A 15016-nucleotide genomic window follows, 5' to 3' on the forward strand; every position below is an offset into this window, starting at 1 on the left:
AGAGAGCCTTTACCCTTGTTCTCTAGAATCATAGGGGATTCTTGGGGGATAGTTACAATATCTAGTAGTTGTGTGCTCTATGGCACAGGATATTTAGGCTATTGGTGCCTCAGATATCTAGTTGATCCTAGTAAAACAGTTCAAAGCAACAATATATGTAAGTCATGTAACACAACTCAATCAGACATGCTGTTCAGCCAACTCATGGTTATCCCACTGTCTACTCAGTTGCAATGCCCATGGGTTAAGGTTATCAACACAGGGCATAAGTAATACTCTGATTTATGCATGTTTGTTTGTTTCTTTAATGAAGTATGTTGATGCAAACCCTAAATAGAGTCAGATAGTCAGACATTTGGAAAGCTTCCATTCCACAGATGGCCAATCACAATCTCAGTGATGGTTTCCACCATTACTTACTGTATCATTCAAGCTGGGAATGGACTCTTGAGCAGTCTGAATATTAGGGCTGAATAAGCACACCACAGTCTATGGAAAGGAAAATCATCTCAAGTCCTGTAAAAATTGTGAAAATAAAGGTTCCCGGTACATGGCACAATATCTGCCAGTTGGTGCAGAGTAATGGGAAACTATTTTGGGTCACTTTAATTATCCTATGATCTGAATACCTGTAATATACCCAGCTCAAAATGAGCATGACTTGATCTGTCCATATGGAGTTCTAGGCAAATTTACAATAAAACAACTGTAATAATGCAGTGCTGTTTGCAGATATCATTAAAAATAATGTTTGTGGACCTACAGATTGTATTTGTTAATCCTGTAATGTATGTCTTTCCAGATATGGCTAACATTTATGAGGTGCTTTGAGTATCCAGTGAAGGACAACACAATTAAACTGACTATAGTATGGCTCACTCTGTCATTTGGGTAAGATTACTTGGATCGATTTGTGCAATCACATATCTGTCTGAAATCTATTTTAATCTGACAAGTTTTCAAATATGACCTGGTATTAGCCCATATAGGGTTCTATAAGCCAATTAGACTTCCCCTGTCATCCACACCCTAAGCTTAACTGACCAATGATTGGGTATGTGCAGCTTTTGCACATTATTGTCTATGAATTGTTAGGCCGGTTTAGTTCTATATCTGGTCGTGTTGGTGGTAATCTGGCCATAAACGCATGTATATTTCATACGATTATCAGTGCCTATGCTGACTGATACCCATGTAATATGGATACGTATGTTTGGAAATCAGGCAAGTTTAAGAATGACGTGCTGATTTACCATGTTGGACCGTGCATGGTGCAATGGCAGATGAATAAGCAATGGAAAGCCTCGTGTGGCTCCTGGTATCCGCTTCATCCGTCCATAGACCACCTATTGGTCCACCCTAATTTGCATTTCATTCAAATGCACAAGATAGGGGGCGCTGGAGGGTGCAGGCAAAAAAATAAGCAATCCAATCAGGAGCTAGGTGCAGATCACAGCCTGACCCAGGATGCTAGTTGTTTTATAATGAGCACTCAGGTGTATGTTTTTGTGCCCCTTACTATTCTAGAATCAGTGGGTGTAAAAGCAAACATCTTATTGGTAGTATAGGTTAGTAGGCCAAGAGCAAACTTTGAATCTGTCTCTAAAATTCACTTTATTTATTCTGACCTCTAAAGGTACTATGGTTTATCCGTCTGGTTCTCCGATGTCATTAAACACCTTCAAGCGGATGAATATGCTTCACGAGTGAAACGTTTTAACGGGAGCACCATCGCCGACTACAAGTTCAACTACACTTTAGAAAATCAGATCCATAAGAATGCCGTGTTCATCAATGACAGGTATTTCCGTCATGCGTTACATGTCATGGTTACAACATATTGGCTTTAATGATTTATTTGTAGACGTCAGTTATTTCAGAAGCAAATCGATATTTTTAATATGGAACCTGCCTTAACCTTGGCTGAGCAGATTATTTTAGGAGCAGATACTGAAGGAAAAATCTACAGATTAGATGATAACCAGAAAAAGGCTTTTACAGCTAAATCCATATGGCATGGAATACATTGTGCGCACATAGAATGCTATATACGTGTAATTAAAAGCAACATTACATGCCATATTGCAAAAATATAGTCACATTACTGCAGAAGCAGTTGCTTATTGACACCATTCATTAAAAGTACTTGTGTCCAAACAGACTCCCTGCACTATTATATAGTTGCTCTTAACACAATTGCATCCATCCTGCCTCTTCCTCTGAATTGCGTGCACTTAATGACGCTGGGGATCCCTGAATCTACATTACATTACAATACATTGGCATTATTTGCTCTCCAAATGAAAAAAGATAATTTGTCACCTGATAGTATTTCTTGGCCATGTTGTGCTCTGGGAATAGCTATCCAGTGACTTAATTAATATACATGCCATCTGGCACTCTGCTCCGGTATGTTGCTTCATAGTTCCACCCTGGTCTGTTCCACTCACCATTCAGCATTGGACACGTCAGGAAGTGAGACTTTAGCCTAAACAGAGGTGGGGAGAAGTCTTAATAAAAGCAACTGATTTGTTTGCTGACAGGTTCATATCAATGAAGTTTAAGTCTGTTGTCTTCCAAGACTCGCTGTTCGAAAGATGCTACTTTGAGGATGTGACTTCAATCAACACTTACTTTAGGAATTGTACCCTCATAGACACCCATTTTGTTAACACAGGTGAGAACAAAGCCTTCTATTTGTGGTACAGTGCAGAACCATGCAGGTTTAATAGTTTAACACCCAAATTGTACAATTTGATTGTCCACATGAATGGTCAATTGGTATTTTTACCTTTATTAAGCCTAAAGGTGGCCATTCACGCTTAGACTTTTCTCACAACCAATTTTAGTGCTATCCAACAAATCCGTCAAGTTATCATAAAGTTAGTGGGCACCGAATGATTGTACATTTAGAGATTTTTCATCGGTCCGAAAATTGATTGGACAGGTTTGAAATTTTTTGTTGTTAACAATAAAATTTGCCCATTGTCCAATTGTTTGCAGGACCAAGCGGGTAGTTTCAGGATAAGCTTGGTTCTACGATAACGAAAATATCTTTGAAAAATCTTAATGTGTGTGTCTGTAGTGATAAGTCAAATCAACTGGACTCGCTGTGTTTTTCTTAAAGACGTTTCGCCAGTCATCTAACTGGCTTTCTCAATTCTCAAAAATATGTCCAATACAGATCTAAAGGGCTTCAGTACTGTCTGTCTGTCTATTTATCTGTCTTTCTATCTATCTTCATCTAAAAATGTAATACAATGAATAAAATGCATGAACTTGGTGACACCTTGTGGCGGCTGATAATCAAATTCTGACCATTGTTCCGATAAGCTGCCGAATCGGTTTAAGGGACCGGTATCGACAGCTACAATCAGCCTGTGTATGGGGACCTTAAGATCTATTAAATGCAGGAGAGGGCAATTTACGCAATAAAACATTGTTTTGAAAAAAAATTAAAAAAAAATGTTGTGTGTCATTGCCTTTAAGCTAGAGCCTGATGGACAAAATTACTGAGATGTTAAATGTAACTAGTGAATCTGTGACCCAGGGATACAGCATGTAGGCGACAGTCATGTCCTTTACCCTGCTAGGGCCACTTCCATGGGGACAGGGCATTGTTGTTGGAAAAAGCTAGATATCCTTCAGCCTCAGTCACAAGCTAATGTTACACTGGCCTGGAGTTACTTTGCTGATATGAATACTGTATAAATAGGTCTAATATTTAGATTTAATTCAATTTTCTGCAGATCTAGAGAAATACAAGTTCACTGACAGTCAAACGATAAACTGCACATTCACCATTCCCAAGATTGGCTGCCAGATCACCTTTGATGATGATTACAGTGCCTACTGGATTTATTTTGTTAACTTCCTTGGAACCTTGGCAGTTCTTCCAGGCAACATTGTCTCCGCTCTACTGATGGACAAGATTGGGAGACTGACAATGTTAGGTATGTTTATGGCTGAAATTTCATCTAGGCAGTGTTAGTAACTTCTCTAATGCAGCATTAAGGTATACTGATGTGGTAAGTATGCTACGTTTCTATAGGTGATTTTCATCAAGGATGCTAACATATTACCCCTGGGTGTCCATTGTTTCAATCATACAATTATAGTTAAATATAATTTACTATCTGATCACTAGATGGCAGTAACCTCTAAGTTTATAAATCTCTGGCTCAGTGGCAAGTTTTGGAAGCACAGAGACACAGTTTTACTCCAAGCAAAGCCTCCAGCAGCCAATCACAGCCCTTATTTTGCATCCTTGAGGAACTTTTTTAGTGCTTATGTGGCTCATCAACACTTTATACATCTTGGTGTGGCTCACAAGTAAAAAAAAGTTTGGGGATCCCTGATCTTGGGGTCTCAGAAGCAGAGCCATTCACTTGGCAAGGCTTGAATGTAGGCTGGTTGCAGATAGGACTAGTTAGTAAGAGGTTAGACTAGTAAATAGTGGCTGTTAATTGACTGGTAGTGTTTTGTGTACAAATTGTAGCCAAATTTTGCTTCTAGCTGCTATGTAGCCCTTAAACCAATGAAACCAATGAAATCTGTCCCATTTTGCTTAGCTGGAAAATTTGCGAAACTACTGAAAAATTTGCTTGCTGTCTAGCAATTGGAGTTATCTCTCATGTGACTAGGATCCAACAATGGGGACAAGATGAAAAGGGACTCAATAAGAGACCCTTGTGATATATAAATACAACAATGTACAATGAACACAAGATGCAAGAGGCAACATAAGGCTTATGTTACATGAGGTGCAGTCTCGGCTTCTCTCCGATTGTGTTTTCCCTGCAGTTTCTGCACTGACAGACATGGTGGCTGCCTTTGTGCAGACACACTGAGTGCATATCGGTGAGAAAAAAACAAAGTAACATTATAACTCTGTCCCAAACCACTTTCTGTCATTGCCTTTTCAGGAGGCTCTATGGTACTTTCTGGCATCAGCTGTTTCCTTTTGTGGTTCGGTACCAGCGAGTCTATGATGGTGGGCATGCTGTGTGTGTATAATGGGCTGACTATTTCAGCATGGAACTCCCTCGATGTGGTCACTGTGGAACTCTACCCTACAGATAAAAGGTACAATTAAATACATCTATGTTTTTCAAGTTCGTTTCAGAACAAAACCCAAGTATGAGTTTTGGCAGACCGTCCTGTAATCCTATTAGATAGTAAATGGTCTATCCAAACTACAACTTACCCACTTATGGCCCTTCTCTGTCTGTTGATGGTGCATCAGCAGAAATGGGAGTAGCTTCAACCCCTTCTCACCTCCATTTAGATATGTTGTTTGGGCCATATGTCCATATTGTTTTGCTTTTCAACGTAGATGGCCCAACAACACAGTAACCATAATTTTGTCCCAATTTGATTACTCTCAGGTTCACCTTAAGTCTCTAAGTATATTGGTTTTAACTTGCCCATACTGATAAAATAACTTTGATTTTCGGTACATGAATGCTGGCGGACAGTGCCAACTAATGTCTTTTTCTCCTGGATATTGGTCTGTTCATCAGTCAAGCATGTTTGAAAATGTAATCTACCAATGGCCAGGGATCTGCCCATTTGCTAATCTTACTATGGTCCTAATAAAACCTGCTGGATGCAGACCACATCATGAGCCAATGAGATCCATGCATGGAAGTCCAGAAAGTTGAATATATAAACGCTCAGCCATACTGCTCACACGGCACGATGCATCAATCCCCAATGGCTCACCGCCTGGCCTTTTGGAATATCACAGAAAAAGAGGAGAGCACCTTCACGCAGGTTAACTGCTTCAGCCTTTATTCAAACCACAGCATGTATCACGCCCTTTCTCAAGTGTAACTACCGTATTTTCCGGCGTATAAGACGACTGGGCGTATAAGACGACCCCCAACTTTTGCAGTTAAAATATCCTCAATCTCCCCCCCGTAGCGTCCTAAAGCTCGTCCTCCCCAACATCATCCAGCTCCCCCTAGCATCCTCCCCAACATGCTCCAGCTCCCCCCAACATCCTCCCCCACATACTTCATCTCCCCCCAACATCCTCCCCCACATACTTCAGCTCCCCCACATACTTCAGCTCCCCCACATACTTCAGCTCCCCCAAATCCTCCCCCACATCCTTCAGCTCCCCCACATCCTTCAGCTCCCCCACATCCTCCCCCACATACTTCAGCTCCCCCACATACTTCAGTTCCCCCAAGTGTCCTCCACCACCCCTGCTTCATCCGGCTTTGAAGGAACGGCTTTATCCACCACCCTTCACGCTCGTCTGGTGCTTCCTCCGGCTGCTTAGGTTGCGCCCCGTGCGCGCTGATGTGACGCATATGCACAGGGCGCAACCAATAAAATTAACCGCTGACCCCTTTAAAGCGTTACAGGCTCATTGGTGGTCAGCGGTTAATTTTATTGGTTGCGCCCTGTGCATACGCGTCACGTCAGCGCGTACGGGGCGCAACCTAAGCAGCCGGAGGAAGCACCAGACGAGCGTGAGAGGTGGTGGATAAAGCCGCTCCTTTAAAGCCGGATGAATCAGGCGAGCGGGAGGGGTGGTGGAGGACGCTGGGGGGCCCTGCAAGCGAGTACCCGGCGTATAAGACGACCCCCGACTTTAACCCAGATTTTTCTGGGTTAAAAAGTCGTCTTATACGCCGGAAAATATGGTAGTTAACAACAGAGTGAACATTTAAACCCATAGCCCCACCTCCTAAGCATTAATTGGTGCTTAAAAATATCCAGCCAAATTACTCACCATATATTTCCTTTTAAAAAATATTCATAGAAAAAAATATTTATAGAAAAGTCCATAAATAGGAAAAAGTCCATAATTAGAAAAAATCTGTATAAAAAGTTCTTAGATGATCCATCCTTCGTGCACAAAAAACTGTGAAAAAATATATTCAAATCAGAAAATCACCAATTAAACATACATATACCAGGGTGCCAGGGACTGCACGTCACCAGGCCTACCAAGTAAGCACCATGTACTGTATATCAAATAGCATAATAAAAACTATTGTAAAATCAATCTTACCCTTATTATTACGTAGCTACCCTTTTCTGGTAAATAAGATTTTCAAAGCCTGCAAAAAATGAACACATATATAGATCCATCAGTGTATAGATAAGATAAAGAATTTCATAAAAAAGGTTTTAAACTCCAAGCATCTTTAAGCCCATCCGGTACCAATGTACTGAGTATCCTTATCCATTTACCTTCACACTTTAAGAGCTCTTTCTTTTGATCTCTACCCCTCCAATTTGGAGTCATCCAAGACACACCATCTGAGTTGTGCTACATTATGCTCATGTTCAATGAAATGTCTAGTGTGTTAGTTTGTGTATTAGCTTTAAAATTCCTAATATTCCCTTTATGCTCTTGAATTCTTAATTTCACCTCTCTTGTGGTTTGACCCACATAGCCCGAACCACATGGGCATTTCAATAGGTAAACCACATATGAGGAATTACACGTTGCATAGTTTTTTAAAGGGATTTCATACCCCTTAGTTGGATGAAGTATAACTTTACCTTTCATTATTGAAGAGCAGCAATTACAATTTAGACAAGAGAAAGTACCTATTTTTGGCATACTTTTTAATCTTGATCTCTCTCACACTCTGTAGCTTACTGCTATGTTGATTAAAAATAGAAATAAAAGTTATTCTCTAATTATTTTGCCTCTTATTTTTACTACATAGCAAATCATTTCTGTTCAGTTTATCTGCTTCATTGATTGCAGACTGTATTTTGCATCTCTTATACCCTCTTTCAACAAATCTCTCTACAAGCCCAGTTTTTGCTTCCTCATATTTTTCTGGACGTGAAGAGATCCTTTTTACACACATAAACTGCCCTTTAGGTATTGCACGCATTACTTTTGGATTGTGATAACTTTTAGCGTGTGAGATCCATGCATGGTAGGATTGATTTTCAAACATGCCTGAATTTGGCCAGATATCTATTGGGCAGGTTATCAGGAGGCCCCAGACATGGACAAATAACTGTTGACTGTAGAGCCCAAAATGAATATATAGTCTGGCACAAATATGGACCAAGTAGAAGAGCAGCTTTTTTTTAGTTTATTGTAACATCTTCACAGACCAAATGCTTTTTATGCCAGTAGGGAGCTTTTAATCATGTTCAGCCTGAAGGTCCCATGTCTGACCAACTTTAATCTGCTCCTGAGAATGTCCCTAAGCCCCCCATCTCAGCTACTTCTATACTATTCCATTGCTGCTCACTTTGCTATGTTGTCTTTTACAGGGCAACTGGATTCGGGTTTCTGAATGCGCTGTGTAAAGGAGCAGCAGTTCTTGGAAACCTGATATTTGGCTCGCTCGTTGGAATCACCAAAGCCATCCCTATCCTGTTAGCCTCCGCAGTGCTTGTTGGAGGGGGCCTAGTGGGACTACGACTCCCTGATACAAGAAATCAGGTGTTAATGTAACTTGGAAGTAAGGCCATCAAGCATTTTTTTCTGTATTCCCTGCCAATGATTAACCAATCCAAACACAAACTTCAGATCCTCACCAAGAGGCCCACACTCAGTGTCACACCCTCACTGTCACACTCGGTGTCACGCCCTCGCTGTCACACTCGGTGTCACGCCCTCGCTGTCACACTCGGTGTCACGCCCTCGCTGTCACACTCGGTGTCACGCCCTCGCTGTCACACTCGGTGTCACGCCCTCGCTGTCACACTCGGTGTCACGCCCTCGCTGTCACACTCGGTGTCACGCCCTCGCTGTCACACCAATGTCATTCCCTCTGTGTTCCATATTTAGAGAACTTCTCACCAGCTTGTTTTGGTCTGTGAATAATTTGCTTTTATAAACCAGTTTGCAAACAGTATATGGACATCAGTGTGTTAAAGCAAAAGGCTAGGGACAGTTCATAGATAATTGGTTTATTTTTATTCTCTGTCCTTTATCACTATGTAATATGTATGTAAAATTGGTTTAATTGTGTGGGCATGACAAAGCTATCTTTATGGGGATAAAGTAAAGGCAGTTGAGCTGGGCCCACACAGTGTTGTCATTGGCAAAAGTTATTTTTCACAACTTCTTCTCTAAAAGGAAATGTAAACCCTTGAAAAAATGTAAAATTGCTCTTCTGAGCATTTTTCCAATTTATCTTAATCATTGTTTTCTAGTTTTCAATGCTGCTAATATTATATTATGAACAAGTAACAGGAAAATTAAGTTAGTAAGCAGAGAAGAGTCATGTGACATTTCTCTGGTCAGTTCTATCTTAATTAGAGCAACAGCACTAGACTTTCCCTTTTTCAACAACTTAATTTTCTAACGATTGTATCCAGTCAGCCAAAATGAACAGAAGTGGAGCTGTCTCGAATTTATCATATTAGCAGTGTAAAAGATGTTGGAAACTGGAAAGAATAATGTAAATTGTAAATAATAATAAACAAAATAATGTATAATGTTAAAATGCCCAGAAGAACACTGAGAGATTTAAAAAAATTTTGAGAGTTTACATTCTTTTAAATTAACTGTGACAGCATTGACTGCTGTTGGAATAACAGCTTCTAGGAAGGCATAGCAGGTATAGAAGGGAGAGATGGTGCCTATAGTAGCAGTGGGATAATAGCCTCTGGGAAGGGACTGGGGCTGTGGGATAGCAGGTATAGTAGGGAGAGATGGTGCCTATAGTAGCAGTGGGGGGATAATAGCCTCTGGGAAGGGACTGTGGCTGTGGGATAGCAGGTATAGTAGGGAGAGATGGTGCCTATAGTAGCAGTGGGGGGATAATAGCCTCTGGGAAGGGACTGTGGCTGTGGGATAGCAGGTATAGTAGGGAGAGATGGTGCCTATAGTAGCAGTGGGGGGATAATAGCCTCTGGGAAGGGACTGGGGCTGTGGGATAGCAGGTATAGTAGGGAGAGATGGTGCCTATAGTAGCAGTGGGGGGATAATAGCCTCTGGGAAGGGACTGTGGCTGTGGGATAGCAGGTATAGTAGGGAGAGATGGTGCCTATAGTAGCAGTGGGATAATAGCCTCTGGGAAGGGACTGTGGCTGTGGGATAGCAGGTATAGTAGGGAGAGATGGTGCCTATAGTAGCAGTGGGGGGATAATAGCCTCTGGGAAGGGACTGGGGCTGTGGGATAGCGGGTATAGTAGGGAGAGATGGAGCCTATAGTAGCAGTGGGATAATAGCCTCTGGGAAGGGACTGGGGCTGTGGGATAGCAGGTATAGTAGGGAGAGATGGTGCCTATAGTAGCAGTGGGGATAATAGCCTCTGGGAAGGGACTGGGGCTGTGGGATAGCAGGTATAGTAGGGAGAGATGGTGCCTATAGTAGCAGTGGGGGGATAATAGCCTCTGGGAAGGGACTGTGGCTGTGGGATAGCAGGTATAGTAGGGAGAGATGGTGCCTATAGTAGCAGTGGGGGGATAATAGCCTCTGGGAAGGGACTGTGGCTGTGGGACAGCAGGTATAGTAGGGAGAGATGGTGCCTATAGTAGCAGTGGGGGGATAATAGCCTCTGGGAAGGGACTGTGGCTGTGGGATAGCAGGTATAGTAGGGAGAGATGGTGCCTATAATAGCAGTGGGATAATAGCCTCTGGGAAGGGACTGTGGCTGTGTGATAGCAGGTATAGTAGGGAGAGATGGTGCCTATAGTAGCAGTGGGATAATAGTCTCTGGGAAGGGACTGTGGCAGTGGGATAGCAGGTATAGTAGGGAGAGATGGTGCCTATAGTAGCAGTGGGATAATAGTCTCTGGGAAGGGACTGGGGCTGTGGGATAGCAGGTATAGTAGGGAGAGATGGTGCCTATAATAGCAGTGGGATAATAGCCTCTGGGAAGGGACTGTGGCTGTGTGATAGCAGGTATAGTAGGGAGAGATGGTGCCTATAATAGCAGTGGGATAATAGCCTCTGGGAAGGGACTGTGGCTGTGGGATAGCAGGTATAGTAGGGAGAGATGGTGCCTATAGTAGCAGTGGGGGGATAATAGCCTCTGGGAAGGGACTGTGGCTGTGGGATAGCAGGTATAGTAGGGAGAGATGGTGCCTATAGTAGCAGTGGGGGGATAATAGCCTCTGGGAAGGGACTGTGGCTGTGGGATAGCAGGTATAGTAGGGAGAGATGGTGCCTATAGTAGCAGTGGGGGGATAATCGCCTCTGGGAAGGGACTGGGGCTGTGGGATAGCAGGTATAGTAGGGAGAGATGGTGCCTATAGTAGCAGTGGGATAATAGCCTCTGGGAAGGGACTGTGGCTGTGGGATAGCAGGTATAGTAGGGAGAGATGGTGCCTATAGTAACAGTGGGGGGATAATAGCCTCTGGGAAGGGACTGTGGCTGTGGGATAGCAGGTATAGTAGGGAGAGATGGTGCCTATAGTAGCAGTGGGATAATAGCCTCTGGGAAGGGACTGGGGCTGTGGGATAGCAGGTATAGTAGGGAGAGATGGTGCCTATAGTAGCAGTGGGATAATAGCCTCTGGGAAGGGACTGGGGCTGTGGGATAGCAGGTATAGTAGGGAGAGATGGTGCCTATAGTAGCAGTGGGATAATAGCCTCTGGGAAGGGACTGTGGCTGTGGGATAGCAGGTATAGTAGGGAGAGATGGTGCCTATAGTAGCAGTGGGGGGATAATAGCCTCTGGGAAGGGACTGTGGCTGTGGGATAGCAGGTATAGTAGGGAGAGATGGTGCCTATAGTAGCAGTGGGATAATAGCCTCTGGGAAGGGACTGGGGCTGTGGGATAGCAGGTATAGTAGGGAGAGATGGTGCCTATAGTAGCAGTGGGATAATAGCCTCTGGGAAGGGACTGGTAATTCCAAGTCTATACTCCATCCATTGTTGCTGAAATACAAGCTCTATCACTTAATTTGCTCCACACCTCACCCTTACTGCAGGAAGCTGCACTTTTCGCACTATGTCTGCTATTAATTCCTTTAGTATGATGACAATTGCTGAGAGGGTTTTGCAAAAATAACTATTAAGGCCTGTGTCACCCGTAACATTTCTCCTCCGGCTGAAATACTCCTCTGTGCATCGTGCCATTCATATGAATGGGAAACCTCCTATGGCCTTTTGTGACAGAAGGATTAGGTCTCTATCCATGTCAATGGCCAGTGGCACGTGGGGTATCCGGCTTCCTGCACTGGCTGAATTACACTGGCAGCGAAATACTGCAAGGCACATTTACTAACAATGTGCAATGTGCAATTTGCACCAATAAGAATACAAATAAGCTTCTGTTACAATAAACAGAGCACAATTTGTGGTGCATGTTGTTTCCCCTCCACGTGAGTTTGAATGGCGTCACTCCCAGCATGCGTCATTATCAGCGGCATTATTAGTACCGATTCACTTAAGTCATTTGGGCGTATTGATGCAATCTACCAAGGGAACCCTGGTTTTACCAGCAGGTTCAGGGTTTACTAAGATGGCTGTGTGGGCCATTTAGAATCACTCTGGCAGGCCAGAGTATATATTATAATTAAGCATAATGTGCATGGGAGTGCCAAGTTGTCAGACTAACTGCCATACCCAGCCCACTGTCACCTCTCATCTGCTTGCTGCCAGTACACCTGCAAGGCGAATAGTCACTTAAGCAACCAGCTTATTGGTGTTTAATAGTCTACACTGTGAGGGTGTCCATGACAGCAGAAGTGCCATACAAACCTGGGCTCTCTGTCCCTGCCCATTTTATTAGCCCTATTCTTGCACCTGGTACACATTAGTTGCAAAAATGGTCAAAAAAAGTTAATTGCTGTATTTTTTAGAGTTCCAGCTAGACTTATAAAGGTCCCCACCATTCTCTGTACTGGAAAATGAGCATATTGCTTTCCAAATATATCATATTGCAATAGATAGGGTCAAAATTTTTGTTTCTACAATATTAAAATACCGTACAGTTTAATAATTTCTGTTTGCTTTGGATATAAAGTAAAAGAGATTACCTTACAATGTAAGTAGAATAATACTGTTTTGCCTTCATGCACATTAAAGCCACATTATCTGAAATTCTCTGTAGACAAAGGAAAGCAAAATGTCCATTTCTAGATGAACAGTAGGGGGTACTGTTGCCAATTATGGAAAAAATGCTTTAGTGAAGGCAAACAATATGGCAGAAGCAGGGGATTTTTTTCTGTATGTAAAATAAGCTGTGTCTTAGTATTATACATAAAACAAATAATACTATAAATATATTAACAGGTTGGACAAAGGGAACTGGCAAAAAGTAAAAACTGAACTGGCCAACTATTGAGTCAGTGGAGGATCCAGAGCTTGGCTAATTGTTTCCCTCCATTGATCTATTGGATCGCTGTAATTTAGTTGCACTAAACCTAACCCTAAGCCTCTGGCTGTCTGAAGCCAGTATTTCCCCCATCACTGATTGAGGCAAAGCCTTGTCAAGGCAGCCTTTGACTACACTTCCTCTGCAAGTTTTGCAGTCTACAAAAATATATTTTACAGATATGATGGAGTTGCCTTGGTTAAATGCTATTCCTCAGCTGCTGTTAATCTCTGTCCCTTCTTCGAGCTGGGCCTTATCAGATTGCCCAAATATAGAGATCAACAGCAACCAACTGCCTGGCTCTTATGGGTCTCAGTACTGGGCAGATACATAAAACACAAACACATGCAGCGTTGTACCTGTGCTGGCATAGTCTCTCTGAATAGGCTATAAGGAAACATGGGACACTGGTCCTGTTAATGCCAAACCTAGATGCTTCAGCTATGTCTGGCCTTCCTCACCCCAGCTGTGTTATACCACAACCCTAGGGCCACTGGGTCACCACTTCCCACAGCAGGAGGACTGTGGTGGGAGATGATCAGGAAGGCTATGACTAACCAAATACAGTTTAGACAAGACTTTAGCCCATGGAACACAGGGCATTTCATCCACTGCTGCCCTCTGATGGAGAATAGTTGTGGACAATCTCTCTTGTCACTGCTTGTAATGCTATTACCCCTATTGGGGTGCTCAAGCGCATGTTTTGATGCTGAGGTTGGCCAGTCACTGCTCCTTTCCATTCACTGCTATCTGCATAGAATTGAATTTCTTGCAGCAATACACACTCCTGCGCACTTAAGCCCTGCACCTACATTCTAAATAATTTGTGAAAGCAGCGTGACTGGACACCCTGAAATGAATTCCTGCCTTGTGGAGGTGTCTTTTCCATGGCTCCCTTGGGTGTTGCACCTCTACACATGCTACTGGCTGGCACCCAATAAACTGCACACTAATGCTATTTATTTAGTATGTTACAAAATGACCTGTTCTTAGAAACTTTTAATTGGTCTTTATTTTATAGTTTTTATAGTTTTTGAATTATTTGTCTTCTTCTTCTGACTCTTTCCAGTTTTCAAATGGGGGTCACTGACCCCAGCAGCGAACTGGGGAACAATTGGATAGTTCTGCTTATAAAATCTCCATTAGACAAAAGTATCATTTCTCTATTCCATACACACAGAGAAACAGTATGTTAATATATTTATAATGCAGCAGCTGCCTGAGGCCTCGCTTATCATGTGATTGATATGGTAATATTGGCACATTATGGTGATACCCGCCATTATTATAAGATTAAATAAAAAGAGGGTCCCTATGTGTAGGGTCATGTCAGTATTCTGTTGCCATGATTCTTTTATTTCCCAACCCTTTGCACATTTCCCTGGGAGAGGCCTGCGTATCTGTGCTAGCATGGTGTGTGGACGCGTCTCTTTTTGTTCGGGTTGATGTCTATAGTATCAGAGGTGTTGTCGTATGTTTTCCATATGCTGCAATGTGTTATATTGCCAAACTCTTCAACCAAGCGTGTTTTTTATAACAAGAAAAAAGCTCCTTGAGGAAACTGTGTCTGTGCAGTTGTGAAAGGGAATGCTCCGTGTCATACAAATATATGTACAATAAAGATTTATCACAAGTGTGTAGATGTTTACCTGACAAATATCCATTATTATTGTAATAAACAGAAAGAATGTAATGAAGATCAAAGTACGAAAAAGATTATTTTTCCTCTGCTGTGTATAAATAAAGAATGCTTC

The 15016-nt window shown here is 42.5% G+C and overlaps 1 protein-coding gene across 1 annotated transcript in view; it reads left to right on the forward strand.

Annotated features, from left to right (window-relative positions):
• sv2c (synaptic vesicle glycoprotein 2C) overlaps positions 1–9021 on the forward strand; it is an 86621-nt gene extending 77600 nt beyond the window's left edge. The window contains exons 8-13 of the mRNA XM_002934827.5: positions 803–891; positions 1637–1801; positions 2544–2677; positions 3750–3953; positions 4926–5085; positions 8260–9021. Coding sequence (XP_002934873.1) covers positions 803–891; positions 1637–1801; positions 2544–2677; positions 3750–3953; positions 4926–5085; positions 8260–8443 — 936 coding nt within the window. The 3' untranslated portion in view covers positions 8444–9021. The remainder of the gene's footprint in view (positions 1–802; positions 892–1636; positions 1802–2543; positions 2678–3749; positions 3954–4925; positions 5086–8259) is intronic.
• Positions 9022–15016: the final 5995 nt, after the last annotated feature.

Source organism: Xenopus tropicalis, chromosome 1, assembly GCF_000004195.4.
Source record: "Xenopus tropicalis strain Nigerian chromosome 1, UCB_Xtro_10.0, whole genome shotgun sequence".
NCBI classification, from domain to species: Eukaryota; Metazoa; Chordata; class Amphibia; order Anura; family Pipidae; genus Xenopus; species Xenopus tropicalis.